Source organism: Indicator indicator, chromosome 26 (genome assembly GCF_027791375.1).
Source record: "Indicator indicator isolate 239-I01 chromosome 26, UM_Iind_1.1, whole genome shotgun sequence".
NCBI lineage: Eukaryota > Metazoa > Chordata > Aves > Piciformes > Indicatoridae > Indicator > Indicator indicator.
Window position 1 is genome coordinate 16,180,422 of NC_072035.1, and position 17,878 is coordinate 16,198,299.

The following is a 17,878-nucleotide window of genomic DNA, read 5'->3' on the forward strand; positions in this document are numbered from 1 at the left end:
TTTGTACCATTAATGTTATAAAGTACCAACATAATTTTATTTGTAACGGGGGGGGGGGGGGGGGGCGGGGGCGTGGAAAGCAGCTGTATCACACTAGACTTGAAGTCTGTATTTATATAAAGAAGCATCCGGGCCCTGTTACTTTGCTTGGTTGGGGACAGGCCGGGTGCAGACGGGAGCCCCGAGGCCCGAGAGCAAGTCCGTGCCCGCCGGGCGGAGACAGCCTGGCTCATACCACGGTCCCGGTGCAGAGGGAAGCTCCGCGAGGCGCCGCCGGCCGCTGCCTACCGCCCCCTGACCGGCTCTGGGTTAGGTCGGACCCAGCGAGCCCAGAGCGCCCTCTGGCGGTGGCGGCGCCGCCGGGGTGGGGTGGGGGAGAGGCCCTCCCTCGGCGGGGCGAGGAGGGGCGGGACCGGGCCGAGCACGCGGCGGGTGACGTGCGGCGGCGGCGCCTCTTAAGTCAGCGCGCGGCGAGGGGGCGGGAGATCAGCGGAGGATGGCGCGCGGCAGCAGGAGCGTGTCGCGGCCCGCGGCGGCCCCGGCCCCCGCCCCCGCCAGGTACCGGAGCGGCGACGGTGGTGGAGCACGGCTCGGCGGGGCTGTGTCCGTCCCTCGCCCCTCTCTGACTCGCCTCTCTCCGCAGCCCGGCCCCAGCGGCCCCGATGCCGGCGGCGCAGCCAGCCCAACCCGGGCTGATGGCGCAGATGGCGAGCACGGCGGCCGGCGTGGCCGTGGGCTCCGCCGTGGGACACGTCGTGGGCAGCGCCATCACCGGCGCCTTCAGCGGCGGCTCCTCCGAACCGGCCAAGGCGGCGGCTCCAAGCCAGGTACGAGCGGAACCAGGCCAGTCTTGGGCGTCCTTGACCTGCCCTTGGGCGGCGGGACCGGGACCGGCGTGGGCCGTGGCGGGCGGTGGGTTGCGGGTCCTGGACGGGGAGGAGTGGTGGGAGCTGAGCGGGCAGAGCCGGTCCTGGGAAGCAGGGACTGCCGGTGGTTCCTAGGCTGCCTGAGCCGTGTGCTGAAGGACAGGGACAGCCCAAGGGGACAGAGCTGCGCTGCCGAGAGGGGCCCGGGAGCCACAGTGCCTCTACCCCGGTCTCCTTCCCTGACCTGCGCCTTGCCTCCAGCAGCCTGTGTACCAGCAGCCGCCCTATGGACCCTGCCACTACGAGATTAAGCAGTTCCTGGAATGTGCTACCAACCAGAAGGACCTGACCTTGTGCGAGGGCTTCAACGAGGCTCTGAAGCAGTGCAAATATAGCAATGGTGAGTCTGTGCCAGGGCCCTGGAGGAGGGCTGGGCAGCAAGGACATGCTGCCAGCAGGGTACCCCCAGGGGGGGCAAAGGGTGCAGAAGCAACCTGTTGAGGGTGTAGGGCTCTTCAGGACTTTAAATGGGAAGCAGTTCTGCTTTTCCCATGTTCTGGAACACAGAACAAAACTGGAAAGGGCAGGAGGAATGATCCTGGCTGTGTTTCTGAAGGTGAGGAGGCTCTAGGTACAGAATCACAGAATCAGCCAGCTTGGAAGAGACCTCAGAGGTCATCAAGTCCAACCTGTTACCTAACACCACCTGACAGTTAAGCCATGTCTCCAAGTGCCACATCCAGTCTTTTTCTGAACACCTCCAGGGATGGTGACTCCACCATTTCCCTGGGCAGCACATTCTATAGCCGATTACTTTCTGTGAAGAACTTTCTTCTCACCTCAAGCCTAAGCTTCCCCTGGTGCAGCTTGAGACTGCATTCCTTTCTTGCTGCCATGGGAAGCCTCTTGTGTTTCCTCCTTGATTCCCAGTTCCTGCTGCACCTGTCAAAAGCAGTTGCAAGTAGTTATATCTTTATCTAGTCACCTTAGATAAGAGAGCTTTTATTAAGTTCAGCTGCTGGAGCATCCATCTCATGCTGATCTTGTGTTTTCTCCCCTGTAGGTATTTCTGCTCTCCTGTGAAGAATCTGCCCCCTTGTAGGGAAGAGGAGTCTGGTGTTGAGTCCTGCTGCCTGCAGGGAGCAAAGGACAGACAGGGAATGAGATGGAGGGAACAGATTGACCAGGCAGGAGGCTTCTAGTGGTAATTCACTTCTAGGCTAGTAGGGAAGGAGAGGAGGAATGGCTGGATCTGTGGGATGTCAGAATTCAGGTAGTGCTGTATTTATTACAGAGTAATAAAGGAGCTTATTTGGACCTACCACTTGGGCTTGTTCTTTATTGAAGTCTCAAGGTAAAACGAAGCTACCAAGATGTTAACACTGTCAGCCATTTAAAGGACAAGGCACAACTGTGTATTTCCTGTCATCATGAGGTGCAGGCTTAAAAGGACTGTGCCTGCATGACTTTGCAAAAGCAGATCCACAGCTGAGCTGAGGCTGGTTTGGCTGCCCTCCAGGCAGAGGAGAGGCTGGAGAGGGGTAACCTGAGATGGGTCCTACAGTATTTTCAGTAACATTTCTTTTCTGCTCATATCCCCTTCCTGAAGAGCTCTTCTGACCCTGGAGCTAAGAAGGTGACCCCTGTCTGGCTGTGTAACTCAGATACAGCTGGCTGATCTGACTTAAAAGCCTTAGCAGGTTATGCAATGTTCTCAGGGTCACCAGCATCAGGTGAAGTTGGGAGCTGCTTTCCTTTTTACCAGAGCAGAGCAGTCTCAGGAGTACTGTCTGCAGGCTAGCCTCCAGTAGGACACCCTGCTCCTTGGCTGGCCAGCAAAGGTAGGACCCCTCTGTGGCAGTCAGCAGGCTGCTGAGCTGCTCTATTAGAGCCACATCTGCCGGTGTTAGGTGCTGGGAATGCTCTGGGCTGGGAGTGGGGACAAACAGTTTTGATTTGGGGAAAATGGTTCCCAGTTTGTGACATTTCAGTCCTTCAACTTTGCTTTGTCAAACACGAGGAGGGAAAAGCAATGAGCTCTGACCTTTGCCAGTCCCCTTCCATGAAGTTGTCCCAGTCACAAGGGGAAGGAGCTGGAGAATGTGGCTGAGTCAGGGAGGGATGTTTTGGCTGTGAACTCTGACCAAGTTTGCTGTGGCTGGGACATCCCGAAGGCTGACACATGTCAGCAGTCAGAGCTGGGGAGCCAATTCAAATAACAAAGGGGGCAAATGTTTGGGACATGTGTCTGGCAGCTTCAGCTGTGTCTGGAGCCAGGCAAAGGCTCTTGGCCAAGCGGGCAAGGCCAGGACAAGGTCTGCTTGTTCCCTCCCACTGGCTGCACATACCTGTTCTCTGAAGCCAATGACCAGGATTTGAGCCAGGGAACCCTGTGCACACAGCCTGAGCAGGTGAGCTCTGCTGGCAGCTGCCCTGTGGTTCTTCCGAGTGTGTAGATAAGCAGAGTCCTTTTCAGTGATTCCCCAGAGCTGCCAGGCTGGAATTTCATCCTTGCTTCTGTCTTCCCTGCAGCTAACTTGCCTCTGCTAGGGTGGTTTTCTCCATGATTTGTTGTGTAGGGGTTAAAGATCTCTCCTTTCTGAAAACAAACGCAAGGCAGAGGATGCTGATGGACTCTGGCAGAGCTCTCCTGCCTGTTCCTTAACCACTGGGCATTGCTGGGCATCAAAGTGCAATATTAAAGAAGTTTCTTCACCCCAGGTGTCCTGCAGCAGAAGCTCAGACATTGAGTCTTAACAGAAATCAATGGTTCAGATGCTACAGGGGAAACCAGTTTGAGATTGGAAACCTCCAGAGAGATACCCTGAACAAAGAAATCTCTGGGCAATTTAACCCTAACAATTGAAGGTCCCCTCCCCTCATAATGGTTCAGTCCAATAGTGATACCTGGGTCTGAGATTGTCTTGGTCCTCAGCGTCTTTTCTCTTTCCAGGTGGGTTGCTGGTTTTGTTACCTTGAGAATGCAGCCTCTGATGAAGGTGACTACCTTCTGTTCACTTAGCACCTCTCAGACCTTGTGCAGGAGGTAATAAAGGTGGCAGAACAAGTTAAGCATGGCACTGGGCTCATACATACTCTTGAACTTTGCACAGCTAGGTGCTTTCCTGCACCTCTGGGCTTGTCAGGGTGATGTGCACAGCATGTAGCTCAGCTGGACCTTCCATTTGGTGCCCAAATGTTGCTGTACAAGGGATCCTGCAGCAGGGCTTGGGAGCCCTGTAGCATCATCCACTTTTCCTGCTGAGATGTATGGATGAAATCATGTGCTCACCAGCTGAGGTGGAGGACCTGGATGATGGGAACCAGTAACAATGCTGCTAATACTGCATAGCCAGAGCTCACTGCTGTGAGGACAAAGGCTCTTTCTCCAAAATGCCCTTCCTTGCACAAGGTGATTTCCTCCTGCCTTGGTGGGTCTTGTTCCACAGTCTGTCTATTCCCTGGACGTGATCTGCTTGGTGAGAGGGTGAATGTGTGGCACTCCATGCAGGACACTCATGCAGGGTGACTCATGTTCTTGCCACCACCTTGCCAAGTTTGGGGAGTGCTGGTGGGCCACAGCTGGAGCATCTGCAGTGTGCTCATACCTCTCTGGGCTCAGGGGCCTGGCTGCATGATCACAAGCTGCTGGTATGCTGCAGTGGAGGGCTTATGAGTCCAGAAAATATCAAGGTACAGCCCCAGCCTCCAATGTGCTTTGGAGCTGGTCTGGTGCAGCCACTGCTGCCCACTGTAGGCTGTCTTTAATAAGCCTGATACAACAGGTTGGCACAGGTGGGACACAGCCAGACTTTACTGCAAGTGCAGGGACTGCTGTGTGGCACCTATACCCTACACATCCTCCTGGCAGGTGTACAGCAGCCCAGATGTGCAAGGTGCTGTATGGTCCCTTCAGGTCTAACTGGCACCTTGCTACTTCATGGCACTGCAGGAGCCAGCCCTGCTCTGTGGGGTCTGTTACAGCTGCTCTGACTGCCCCTGGCACTGCCTTTCACTTGTTCTCCCCTCACTGCTCCCGAGGGAGGCTGTGTCCCAGTAACTTGGGCAAGGTTGTGTGGGCTTTGCTTTTGTAAAATCGACTGATAGAGAATGTGACAGAAATAGCTGAGGCCTTGGGTGCAGCAGCCCTTGTCCTGAGCTCTGCAGTGTGGCACAGCAAGGGGGATGGTGGTGCTTCCTCTTCACACTCTGCCTGTGTCAGACACATGGCACAGGGGTGTGCTAAGAAGGAAGGGCTCTGTCAGAGATCCATTTTTTCCATCAAACCCAGAGCACACGGGTCAGCCCTGTTGGGAACCACTTGCAAACATCTTTGGCCTGGGGACAGCTGGGGGAGCAGAGGGGGAGTGCTGCAGGGCCAAAGGGTCAGCCCTGGATGTTGATGTGATGGCATTGAGGCAGGGCTGAGCTTGCCTTCAAGCGGGGCAGGAGGTGGGACACCTCCCTAGGAGTGTGTCCAGCAGATCCAGGGAAGTTCTCCTCCCCCTCTACTCTGCCCTGGTGAGACCTCACCTAGAATATTGCATCCAGTTCTGGGCTCCCCAGTTCAAAAGGGACAGGGATCTGCTGGAGAGAGTCCAAGAGAGGCTCCCAGGATGCTTGAGGGACTGGAGCAGTGCCCTGTGAGGAGAGGCTGAGAGCCCTGGGGCTGCTTAGTCTGGAGAAGACTGAGAGGGGATTGAAGAAATGTTTCTAAATAGCTGAGGGCTGGGGGGCAAGAGGCAAGGGACAGGCCCTGCTCACTTGCACCCTGGGATAGGATAAGAGGATAGAAACTGCAGCACAGGAGGTTCCACCTCAACATGAGGAGGAACTTCTTCCCTGGGAGGCTCCCAGAGCACTGGAACAGGCTGCCCAGAGAAGTTGTGGAGTCTCCTTCTGTGGAGACTTTCCAGCCCCCTCTGGATGCATTCCTGTGTGACCTGTGCTGGATTCTCTGCTCCTGCTCTGGCAGTAGGGTTGGACTGGATGATCTTTGGAGGTCCCTTCCAACCCCTGACATCCTGTGATCCTATGACACTGTGCAGTGCCTGCTGACCACCTTGCTGTGAAGCAGTGCCATGGGCTGGTGGCTGGAGGGGGCAGAGATGTGGCTGGCTGTGTACTGTGGTGTCTCTGTGATAGGTGGTAGAGGCAGGAGGGGCTTTATGCCCAGTGAGCCTGGTAGCCTGTTGCTGTCACAGTCTGCTGTCTTTCTGTACAAGGCATCAGCTGAGCTGCAGCTGTGTCTTGCTGCATTGGCTCCCTTGGGAAATGCCTTCTGGCAGGTGACTTTGGCAGCCACCCCTGCATGTTACCCATGGCTGCTCCTTCTGAGATTGCCCTGGCAAAGGGGCAGTGCTCTCAGCACTGTCAGCAGCTCCCAGCCTGTGGGGCTGTCACAGCAATGGAGCTGCATGGAGAATGGAGCAGCATCTTTCCTTGTATCACTTCTGCAGTGAAACAGCTGCTGGAGGGCCTCTGACTTGCCCTGCCCTTCATTCTCTCTGTTGGCAGCAGAGCCAGCTGGCCCCCAGCCTACTGCTGGCACAGGACAGCCTTGGCACGGTGTGGTTGAGGGTCCTGCCATCTTGCACACTCTGTGGATGAGGGCCTGAGACTAAAGATCTGAGTGTAAAACCACAGGCATCAGAGACGAGAGATGGTCATTGATGCCTCCCCACCAGACCCTGATGCCCATGGTGGAGGGTGGTGGGCTGGATCTGCATCAGGGCACTGGGAGGAGATGGCCTAGCCTTGGGTGAAGGTGGGTGGTGGGTCACAATGCTCAGCTCTTGCCCCACTGCTTTGAGCCCCTTCCCTGAAGCCCAGCTGCAGCAAAGTGAGCAGCACTGGAAGCTGGAGTCCCCAAGCCCCCTGAGTCATTTACATAACGCCTCAGCAGCACCAGCAGCTCAGCAACTGAGGTTCATGCAGCACCACAGACCCTCTCCCAAACAGCCTCCCTTCCTCTGCATCCTGCCATGGCCCTGGGCTTCATGGTGCTGCTCCTGGTGGGGATGGTGAGGACAGGTAAGTGTGGTGTGGCTGAGCAAGCTGCTGTCTGTGAGGGCACACTGGGGGTGGAGGGCAGGACTGGGCTCCTCAAGGGGGATGATAACCTGGGTAGAGCATTTTGCCCTGGGGCCGTGTGGTGCAAGGAGCAGGATGGAGGTTAGGTAACGAGGTTGCCTGAAGGGAGCTGGGGACACACAGTGGGGCTGGGGGTGATGGGGGACAGGACTCAGCCCCTCAGTAACTGCCTCCTTGGTGCACACAGCTTCCAGGGCTCAGCCCGTGCTGCTCCAGCCGCCCGCCGTGTTGGTGCTGCCTGGGCAGACAGCTCGGCTGTCCTGCACCCTCAGCCTCCCCTACAATATCAGTGAGTTTGGAATCTCCTGGTTCCAGCAACGCCCTGGGCGAATATCCCTCAGGTATTTGCTCTACTACAACTCTGAGCAAGACAAGCACAAGCCCACCAAGGTTCCTGACCGCTTCTCTGCTACCAAAGACCTCGCCAGCAATGCCTGCATCCTCATCATCACCTCTGCTCGCCAGGAGGACAACGGCAGCTACTACTGCTCCCTGTCTCTTGCCTTCAAATGGGCTTAGAAACAGGGAACAAGTTTGCTGGCTTTCCCCTTGCAACCGTGATGCAAAGCCCTCAACAGGGAGAACAGCAGCCCTAGGAGGAATGGAAAAATGGTATCTTGCATGCTTGAGCAAGCCCAGCAGTGCTGTGTTGGACTGTTGAGGTCCAGCAGCCTCTTCTTCAACCCCATGGAGTGTTAGGCAGCCTGAACACAGTGTGAGACCTGCCAGGGCTCAGCCCAACAGAAGCAAGTCTCCTACTGCAGCGGGTTCTGCTGTGACCTGGCTCTCCTGGGCTCTTCTAGCACTTGGCACAACATAGGCTTGATCCCAATTTGGGTTTCTGTGCAGTTTGGCTCGCTGGTAAGAAATAAAGTTTAATCCTTAGATATGTGGCTTGTGTCCTGGCAGTGCTGGCTTAACTGTTGGACTTCATGGTCTAAAGAGCTTTTCCAAGCCAAGCAGGTCTATAATTGATTCTACGTATGTGGAGCCCCGAGGAGCTCCTCGAGTTTGTCTCTGCAGGGGCGCTGCTGTGCCCTGGGGTACCTGAGTTCGGGTGTGAGCCAAAGGCACTACGGCACCGAGTTTGATGGCGCCTCTCAGGCCTGGGGGGAGCTGTGCCACCCCCATGGACCCACACACACACACTGCCGTGCCCATAGAGGGGTGCTGCCTCCATGCCCTAAGGACCTGTCCCCTCCCGGCGAACCCTCAGCGCCTCTTTATACACCCAGCATCTCCTCCCGCCCCGTCTCTCTTCACCCCTCCGCACACCGCCATCTCCCCTCACAACCCCACACCCCCGCAGCTTCTGAGGAGGGAGGAAAGCCACGTTTAACTGCACGGGCGCTCCTGCGCGCTTTGTACGAGCGTTTTCAGGCGGAAAGGCGACGCACTCCCGCAGGAATCCCGCAGCTTCCATTACACAACACCGAGCCAGAGCACAGCCAATGCCCCCGCACTGCGGACCCAGCCGCCGCGGCCAGGCGCAGGCGCAGCACGTCAGGCGCGCGCGGGAGTAAGCGCTAGAGCCCTTCCGCCGGCGTCACGTGGGGAGCTGCCGGTGCTGTCATTGGCTAAGGGGAGGGGAGAAGTGTGCGTCACTTCCTGGTTACCGCAGCGAGCGTCAGGGACATGGCAGCGCGCCGCGGGAGCCCTGGGGAGGAGCGGGGTGGAGAGCGGCGGCCGAGGCGGCCTGCGGCCCTTTCCCTCTCCCCTGCGACCCCGAGCCCCCAGGCTCAGCTTGCGGCGGCGACTGCTGGGCCTGCCCTGCCCGTGGGCAACACTTTCCGTCACAGTGTCACAGAATGTTTGGGGTTGGAAGGGACCTCGAAAGATCATCCAGTCCAAGCCCCGAGCCAGAGCAGAATCAGATACAGCAGGTCACACAGGAACGCACCCAGGTGGGTTATGAATGTCTTCAGAGCCGGAGACTCCACAACCTCTCTGGGCAGTCAGCTTCAGAGTGCTGGAGCACCCTCACAGTGGAAAAAGTTTTCCCTCCTGTTCCTGTGGTACCTCCTCTGCTCCAGCTTGTCCTGTCCTCGGACATCCCTGAGGAGAGCCTGGCTCCATCCTCCCGACACTGCCCTGCACATCTTTATCAACAGGAATGAGGGCACCCTGCAGGCTCCTCTGCTCCAAGCTTAAGACACCCAGCTCCCTCAGCCTGTCCTCACAGGCACACTGCTTTCATCATCATTGTGGCTCTGCACTGGGCTCTTTCAAGCAGTTCCCTGAGGCCCTTCTTGAACTGGGGTGCTGAGAACTGACAATATTCCAAATGAGGCCTCAGCTGTGCAGAGTAGAAGGGCAGGACAACCTCTCTCAACCTACTCAACACAGCCCTTCTAATCCACTCCAGGATGCCACTTGCCTTCTTGGCCACAAGGGCACACTGCTGGCTCAAGATCGTCCTTCTGTCCACCAGGATCCTCAGGTCCCTTTCCCCTACATTGCTCTCCAACAGGTCAGTCCTCAACCTATACTGGTCCACGGGGTTATTCTTTCCTAGATGCAAGACTTGCCATGTGCAAAGCTGATGCCCTTCATATCCCACAGCGATGCAGTGGTCTGCAGGTGACGTTATAAAAGCTGCTGGTTCAGGGAAAGATTCCGCCCCAAGGAGAGCTGTGACTACCGCGGGACGCTGGCTTGGGACAGCCATGGTCTAAGCGGGGAGAGGCCACGAGAGGGCGCTGCTGCTGCTGCTGCTGCTGCTGCTGCTGCTGCTGCTGCTGCTGCTGCTGCTGCTGCTGCTGCTGCGTGGCTGTAAAGCAGCCAAAGCACTTCGCTATCTGGAGCTTGTGAGCAGCGTTCGTCTGGGTGTCCAGCCCGCCCCTGAAGGACAAGAAATGAGCGATGGAGAGAAAGAAGCCTCTGGAAAACCTCCTGTGTGTCAGGAGGAGCTGCTGTGTTGCTGGCCTAAGGGAATCACAGAGGCTGCTAGTAGCCTGGCATTGAATCTCTTGTGATGGCAAACCTGGAAGAATAAATCCCTGTCTCCATGTGTGTGGATGCAATTCCTTCTGTTTCTAATGGGTGAGGTGGGGCTGGAATGAGTTGTGAGCAGGCTGCAAGGGTCGAGAGAAACTGCTCTGCTCTCTGCTGCTGAGAGGCAGCCCCAAAGCAGGTCAGGACCTGTGGGAGATGCCCAAGGCCTGTAAGCTCTGTGGCAGACCCCTCCAGCCTGCTGCTTTAGGAGCAGCACAGACAGGCAGATGCAGGCCTGGGAAGGGAGGTGTGAGACTGCACAGGCAGGGCTTTGTCCTTGGTGGGACAGAGATGTGCATGCCTGTAGTGGTCAGGAGAGCACTGCCACAGGAGCTGCCAGGAACACCTGAGGTCTACATTTGCCCTGGCTGGCTGTGCTTGGATGGGTGGGGGCCATGGCACAGTGCTGTTGTTGGTGGGGTGAGAGCATTGGCTGTGTCCCTCTGCTCCTCCCAGTGCTCTCCCACAGCTCAGGTGTCTTGGCCACTCTCACTGCAGCCAGTCTGTGACCTTAGGGCAGAAGAATCCTGACCCACTCATGGTGGAAGACTGTGCTCCTGGTGTTCTGGCTGACCTCCATCTTCTCCCCTCTCTCCTCTCCCTCTCCCTCTCCAGGTTCCCTGGTCCAGGCAGCTGTGACTCAGCCACCCTCGGTGTCAGCAAACCCAGGACAAACCATCCAGATCTCTTGCTCTGGGAGCAGTGGCAGCTATGGCTGGTTCCAGCAGAAGGTCCCTGGCACTGCCCCTCTCACTGTCATCTACTTGAATGACAGGAGACCCTCAGGCATCCCTTCACGATTCTCTGGATCCAAGTCTGGCTCCACAAGCACCTTAACCATCACTGGGGTCCAAGCTGAGGATGAGGCTGTCTATTACTGTGGTAGCTACAACAGCAGTGGCAGCAGCTATGGTTCTGGTGATAAACAGTATCAGGAAGTGAGAGACAGACTCAAAAATGAGAAGAAGGTTTTCAGTCCTTGAGGCTGGGAACCTTCCAATCTCCATGGCCACAATACTTATTGCTGGTGTCCAAAGCAAGGCAGAGTCTGTCTCTTACTAGGACAAAAGTGCTGAGCACACTCACAGTGGCTCCCAGAACTGGGAGGTGAGGCACAAACTTGCTGTCACCCCAGCTTCCCTTGGATGCTGGGAAAAGGCCCTGAACCCCTGGGGAGCAAAGTGCTTCTGAGGTTTGTCCCAGCTCATGGCTTGATCTAAGCCTGCCTGCCACAGCAGGTCACCCACAGCCTGCCCAGGGGTTTTGAGTATGTCCAGGGATGGAGACTGCACAGCTCTCTGGACAATGCCTTGCTGTGTATGACCTTCCTTGGAGCAGGAAAAAGGATTTGCTGTGCTTCAGCCTGGGCCCTTTGACTCTTGTGCTTCCAGCAGACAGCTCAGAGAGGACCCTGGCTCTTTCTTCTCTCCTGCCCCCAGAAGATATGTATGACGTCCATAAGATGCCCCTGAGCCTGCCTAGCTTGGCTGCAGCCATCAGTTCCTCATCCTCAGAGGCTTTGCTGACCTTTCTGCCCTCTGTCCCCATCTGTGGCTGGGGTGCCCAGAGCTGGCACAGTGCTGTCATCCCATGCCCATCACTGGAGCTGTGAGAGGAGCCTGCCCCTCTGTGACTCTCTTGCCTCCAGCAGCTGGACTATGCAGTACCCTTTGGCTCTGGAGCTGCTTGGCCTAGGCTGGGGCCAGGGGTCCCTGCTGAAGAGCTGGGGGCTCTGAGCTCAGCTGTGTCTCAGCTGCAGCATCTGGGCTGTTGGGGCTGGGCAAGGAGCATGGAGAGAGGTGGGGAGAGACACATGGGCAGGATCTAGCCCTGGGTGTGAGGGGTCACGTTTCCTTCAAAGGGATCTGAGGTCCTTGGCAAGCCTGATGGCAACATGGATCTATTGGCATCACACCACAGCCTGGGTCCCTCTCCTCCTTGCAGTGCTCACCCGTGGATCAGTTGCCCTGCACAGACTGGATGAACTTGACTGGGACTATTGGGAAGAGGGTACATGTCCCTCTGCCCAGGGAGGGCTGTGCTCCTTGGGTTCTGGCTGACCTCCCTCTTCTCCCCTCTCTCCTCTCCAGGTTCCCTGGTCCAGGCAGCTCTGACTCAGCCACCCTCGGTGTCAGCAAACCCAGGACAAACCATTCAGATCTCCTGCTCTGGGAGCAGCAATGGGTACTAAGGCTGGTACCAGCAGAAGGTCCCTGGAAGTGGCCCTCTCACTGTGATCTGTGATAGCACCAAGAGATCCTCAGGCATCCCTTCATGATTCCCTGGATCCATTCCTGGCTCCACAGCCACCTTATCCATCCCTGGGCTCCCAGCTGAGCTCACTGCTGTCTATTGCTCTGCTGTCCAGGACAGCAGCTTTGCTCAGCATCCAGGCACCATGCAGGGTGGCCATGGTGCTGTGCTCTGGCCTGACCACTGCTCTCTGCTGGGTGGGAGTGACAGAGGCCCTGATGGTGCTGCAGGAGGATGTGGAAGTGACACAGCTCCTGGTAATGCAGACCTGTGCTGTGGCTGGTTGCTTCTGCCCACAAAGTGGCACCTGGGCACTGCTGTGGTGCCTTTATGTGCTCTTGGGCAGCCTTTGTGCCAGGAGGCCAACCTCTCAGCCTGACCTGACCTGGGGTGTGTCATCACCTCCAGGGCTGTTCCAGGCTGAGTGCAGCTCTGTCTGAGACGCTGCTGCCTGTGCCTGCCAGCTGCAGTGTTTCCCAGAGCCCTGCAGCACTTGGCAAGCAGCAGGCTTAGGACACAGAAGGGATGTCCATAGTGAGAAGCAGGAGCTGATGGGGATGCTCAGCAGGCTGTGTTTTCTCTACAGCAACATCCTCCTTTCCTTTGTCCTGATGCACATCCAGGCTTCCAGCCTTGTGGCTTGCTTGAGGATGATGTGAAAGTAGAGAGAACTGAGTTCAAGAAGCAGTGACTCGTGTTCAAACCTTCGTGGTGACTTCTGGCTGCCTTTTCTCTTTCCACTGATGTCCATGCGGGGAGAGGCCACCAGAGGGCGCTGCTGCTGCTGCTGCTGCTGCTGCTGCTGCTGCTGCTGCTGCTGCTGCTGCTGCTGCTGCTGCGTGGCTGTAAAGCAGCCAAAGCACTTCGCTGCCTGGAGCTTGTGAGCAGCGTTCGTCTGGGTGTCCAGCCCGCCCCTGAAGGACAAGAAATGAGCGATGGAGAGAAAGAAGCCTCTGGAAAACCTCCTGTGTGTCAGGAGGAGCTGCTGTGTTGCTGGCCTAAGGGAATCACAGAGGCTGCTGGTAGCCTGGCATTGAATCTCTTGTGATGGCAAACCTGGAAGAATAAATCCCTGTCTCCATGTGTGTGGATGCAATTCCTTCTGTTTCTAATGGGTGAGGTGGGGCTGGAATGAGTTGTGAGCAGGCTGCAAGGGTCGAGAGAAGCTGCTCTGCTCTCTGCTGCTGAGAGGCAGCCCCAAAGCAGGTCAGGACCTGTGGGAGATGCCCAAGGCCTGTAAGCTCTGTGGCAGACCCCTCCAGCCTGCTGCTTTAGGAGCAGCACAGACAGGCAGATGCAGGCCTGGGAAGGGAGGTGTGAGACTGCACAGGCAGGGCTTTGTCCTTGGTGGGACAGAGATGTGCATGCCTGTAGTGGTCAGGAGAGCACTGCCACAGGAGCTGCCAGGGACACCTGAGGTCTACATTTGCCCTGGCTGGCTGTGCTTGGATGGGTGGGGGCCATGGCACAGTGCTGTTGTTGGTGGGGTGAGAGCATTGGCTGTGTCCCTCTGCTCCTCCCAGTGCTCTCCCACAGCTCAGGTGCCTTGGCCACTCTCACTGCAGCCAGTCTGTGACCTTAGGACAGAAAAATCCTGACCCACTCATGGTGGAAGACTGTGCTCCTGGTGTTCTGGCTGACCCCCGTCTTCTCCCCTCTCTCCTCTCCCTCTCCAGGTTCCCTGGTCCAGGCAGCTGTGACTCAGCCACCCTCGGTGTCAGCAAACCCAGGACAAACCATCCAGATCTCTTGCTCTGGGAGCAGTGGCAGCTATGGCTGGTTCCAGCAGAAGGTCCCTGGCACTGCCCCTCTCACTGTGATCTATGCTAATGACAAGAGACCCTCAGGCATCCCTTCACGATTCTCTGGATCTGCATCTGGCTCCACAGCCACCTTAACCATCCCTGGGTCCAATCTGGGGACCAGGCTTGTCTGTTCCTGTGGCAGCCAGGACATCAGCACTGCTGTGCTTCTGGTGCCCTTGGTGGGCTGCAGATGTGCCTTGAGAGGGCTGGGGAGCATTGGCACAGCAGCTCCTCGGGGACTTTAGAGTCCACATTTGCACTGAGGGGCCATGGTCTGGAGAAGTGGGGGCTGAAAAAGGAGTTGGATACACAGCACAGCCTGATTGTCACGGAGTCCTGGTCCTCGTGGACTGCAGCAGGGCCTGGCTCCTTCAGCTCCTTGCAGATCTCCCCCATGGGTCAGGTACCCTGGCCGGACTCACTGCACCTAGCAAAGAACACAGGCATTGTGCCTAGAGAGGACTGTGTTCCAGGGGTGCTGGCTGACCTCCATCTTCTCCCCTCTCTCCTCTCCTTCTCCCTCTCCAGGTTCCCTGGTCCAGGCAGCTCTGACTCAGCCACCCTCGGTGTCAGCAAACCCAGGACAAACCATCCAGATCTCCTGCTCTGGAGGCAACAGCTGGTATGGCTGGTTCCAGCAGAAGGTCCCTGGCACTGCCCCTCTCACTGTGATCTATTCTAATGACAAGAGACCCTCAGGCATCCCTTCATGATTCTCTGGATCCACATCTGGCTCCACAGGCACCTTAACCATCACTGGGGTCCAAGCTGAGGACGAGGCTGTCTATTACTGTGGTGGCTACGACAGCAGCAGTGGTGGCTATGGTGTCTGGTGGCATTGAGGAGTAGGAAGTGTGACACTGACTGCAAAATCAGGGGAAGAGTTCCAGACTTTCTCCGTTCTGGCAAAAAGAGTCATGGTCATGGAGCTGAGCAGGTTTCTGTCCCTTCAGCACAGCCATGGTTGTGAACATCTCTTTAATGCACCAGAGACCTGGAGGTAGTCTTGAGGGATGGAATCATTGTTGCTGTCCATACAAATTTCAGACTGTGGTCTTGTCTGACAGAAGTGCTCCAGAGCTGCCTCTTTGCTGGAGAAGAGAAGGCTCCGAGGTGACCTTCTTGTGGCTTTCCAGTATCTGAAGGGGGCTGCAAGAAAGCTGGGGAGGGACTTTTTAGGATATCAGGTAGTGACAGGACCTGGGGGAATGGAATAAAGCTGGAAGTGAAGAGATTCAGACTGGATGTGAAGAAGTTCTTCCCCATGAGAGTGGTGAGAGCCTGGAATGGGTTGTCCAGGAGGTGGTTGAGGCTCCATCCCTGGAGGTGTTTGCAGCCAGGCTGGATGAGGCTCTGGCCAGCCTGCTGTCGTGTGAGGTGTCCCTGCCCATGGCAGGGGGCTTGGAACTGGCTGAGCCTTGTGGTCCCTTCCAACCCTGACTGATTCTATGATTCTATGTGCTCCTGCGGCTCTGACCTGCATCTTCTCGCCTCTCTTCTCTCCCTCTCCAGGTTCCCTGGTCCAGGCAGCTGTGACTCAGCCACCCTCGGTGTCAGCAAACCCAGGACAAACCATCCAGATCTCCTGCTCTGGGAGCAACTACGAATATGGCTGGCTCCAGCAGAAGGTCCCTGGCACTGCCCCTCTCAATACAATAACCAGAGACCCTCAGGCATCCCTTCACAATTCTCTGGATCCCTGTCTGGCTCCACAGGCACCTTAACCATCACTGGGGTCCAAGCTGAGGACAAGGCTGTCTATTACTGTGATGGCTATGACAGCAGCAGTGGTGGCTATGGTGTCTGGTGGCATTGAGGAATAGAAGTGTGGCAAAATGAGAGGAAGAGTTCCAGAGATTCTCCCTCCCAGCCAAGCAGAGTCATGGCCATGGAGCTGAGGCAGGTTTCAGTCCCTTCTGCACAACCATGGCTGTGAACATCTCTTTCATGTCTCAGAGACCTGGAGGTGGTCTTGAGGCATGCACCATTGTTGCTGTCCCTACAAAGTTCAGACTGTGGCCTTGTCTGACAAAAGTGCTCCAGAGCTGCCTCTTTGCTGGGATGTGCTGTGACCTGCATCTTCTCCCCTCTCTCCTCTCCCTCTCCAGGTTCCCTGGTCCAGGCAGCTGTGACTCAGCCACCCTCGGTGTCAGCAAACCCAGGACAAACCATCCAGATCTCCTGCTCTGGGCTTGACAGCAGCTCTCCTTATGCTGGCTGGTACCAGCAGAAGGTCCCTGGCACTGCCCCTCTCACTGTGATCTACAGGAATGACAAGAGACCCTCAGGCATCCCTTCACGATTCTCTGGATCCACATCTGGCACCACAGGCACCTTAACCATCCCTGGGCTGCAGACTGAGTACCAGGCTCTCTATTATTGTGGGGGCTGGGACAGCAGTGGCAGTGGCTATGGTGTCTGGTGACACTGAGGAACACAGTGAGGCACACTGTGAGGAGCAGTGATGCACAGAGTGCAAAGCCAGAGGGAGAGCTCTCAGCTCTGTTTCCCTCCTGCCTGTCCAGTGCTGTGGAGCTGAGGCAGGTTCCTCTGCCCTCTGCACAGCCATGCCTGGGAATGGCCCTTTCTTGCCCCTGACACTTGGAAGTGACTTTGTGGCTGGAAATGATTGTTCCTGTCTCTAGAATGTTCAGAGTGTGACCTTCTCTGCCAGCCCAATGCTTCTTGCTCCCTATGACCTCCTGGGTTTGCAGAGCTGCCTGTGTGCTGGGATGTGTTGGGCTGTGCTCTGCTCCTCAGCTCTGACTCTGCTGTGGTTGTGTCCATTCCCTTCCAGCTCTGTCATCAGCTGCCTTGCTGCCCAGGGACAGCTCTGCTCCCTGAGCTCTGCCTGGTGCCTATCTTGTCCCTTCTCCCTCTCCAGGTTCCCTGGTCCAGGCAGCTCTGACTCAGCCACCCTCGGTGTCAGCAAACCCAGCACAAACCATCCAGATCTCCTGCTCTGGTACTGGAGGCAATGCTGTTGGCTGGTACCAGCAGAAGGTCCCTGGCACTGCCCCTCTCACTGTCATCTACTGGAGTGACCAAAGACCTTCAGGCATCCCTTCATGATTCTCTGGATCCCTGTCTGGCTCCACAGGCACCTTAACCATCACTGGGGTCCAGCTGTCTATTTCTGTGGCATCTGGGAAAGCAGTGGCAGTGGCTATGGTCAAACAGAGTCATGGCCATGGAGCTGAGGCAGGTTTCTGTCCCTTCTGCACAGCCATGGTTCTGAACATCGCTTTCATGTCTCAGAGACCTGCAGGTGGCCTTGAGGCTGGGAACCATTGCTGCTGTCCTTGTGATGTTCAGCCTGTGACAGAGCTGCTCCAGAGCTGCCTCTTTGCTGGGATGTGTTGGGTCAGGATCTGCTCTCCCAATGTGCCTGTGACTCTTTCTGGGCCTCTTCTCTGGCTGTGGCATTCCTCATCCTGCTGCCCAGGGAGGGCTGTGCTCCTGGGCTTCTGGCTGACCCCCATCTTCTCCCCTCTCTCCTCTCCCTCTCCAGGTTCCCTGGTCCAGGCAGCTCTGACTCAGCCACCCTCGGTGTCAGCAAACCCAGGACAAACCATCCAGATCTCCTGCTCTGGGAGCAGTGGCAACTACTATGGCTGGTTCCAGCAGAAGGTCCCTGGCACTGCCCCTCTCACTGTGATCTACACTAATGACAAGAGACCCTCAGGCATCCCTTCATGATTCTCTGGATCCACATCTGGCACCACAGGCACCTTAACCATCACTGGGTTGCAGGCTGAGGATGAGGCTGTCTATTACTGTGGCAGCTGGGACAGCAGTGGCAGCAGCTATGGTGTCTGGTGAAAAACAGTATTAGGAACTGAGGGACAGAGTCCACAGTGGGAGGAA

General features: G+C 56.8%; 3 protein-coding genes across 3 annotated transcripts; all 3 read left to right on the plus strand.

Moving 5' to 3' along the window:
- The first annotated feature begins 496 nt into the window (after positions 1–496).
- CHCHD10 (coiled-coil-helix-coiled-coil-helix domain containing 10) lies at positions 497–2,183 on the plus strand. The gene is made up of 4 exons (XM_054392758.1): positions 497–558; positions 644–827; positions 1,128–1,266; positions 1,930–2,183. Exons 1-4 carry the CDS (start codon positions 497–499, stop codon positions 1,947–1,949), a joined length of 405 nt encoding a protein of 134 aa, XP_054248733.1. The 3' UTR covers positions 1,950–2,183.
- A 4,667-nt stretch (positions 2,184–6,850) lies between these two features.
- Positions 6,851–7,478, plus strand: VPREB3 (V-set pre-B cell surrogate light chain 3). The gene is made up of 2 exons (XM_054392588.1): positions 6,851–6,899; positions 7,147–7,478. Exons 1-2 carry the CDS (start codon positions 6,851–6,853, stop codon positions 7,476–7,478), a joined length of 381 nt encoding a protein of 126 aa, XP_054248563.1.
- A 464-nt stretch (positions 7,479–7,942) lies between these two features.
- LOC128975613 (immunoglobulin superfamily DCC subclass member 3-like) lies at positions 7,943–17,833 on the plus strand. Its single transcript, XM_054392590.1, is given in 6 exon segments — positions 7,943–8,018; positions 8,269–8,478; positions 14,753–14,836; positions 15,727–15,810; positions 16,896–17,202; positions 17,500–17,833. Coding segments are annotated over 6 exon segments (1,095 nt in total).
- The last annotated feature ends 45 nt before the right edge of the window (positions 17,834–17,878 follow it).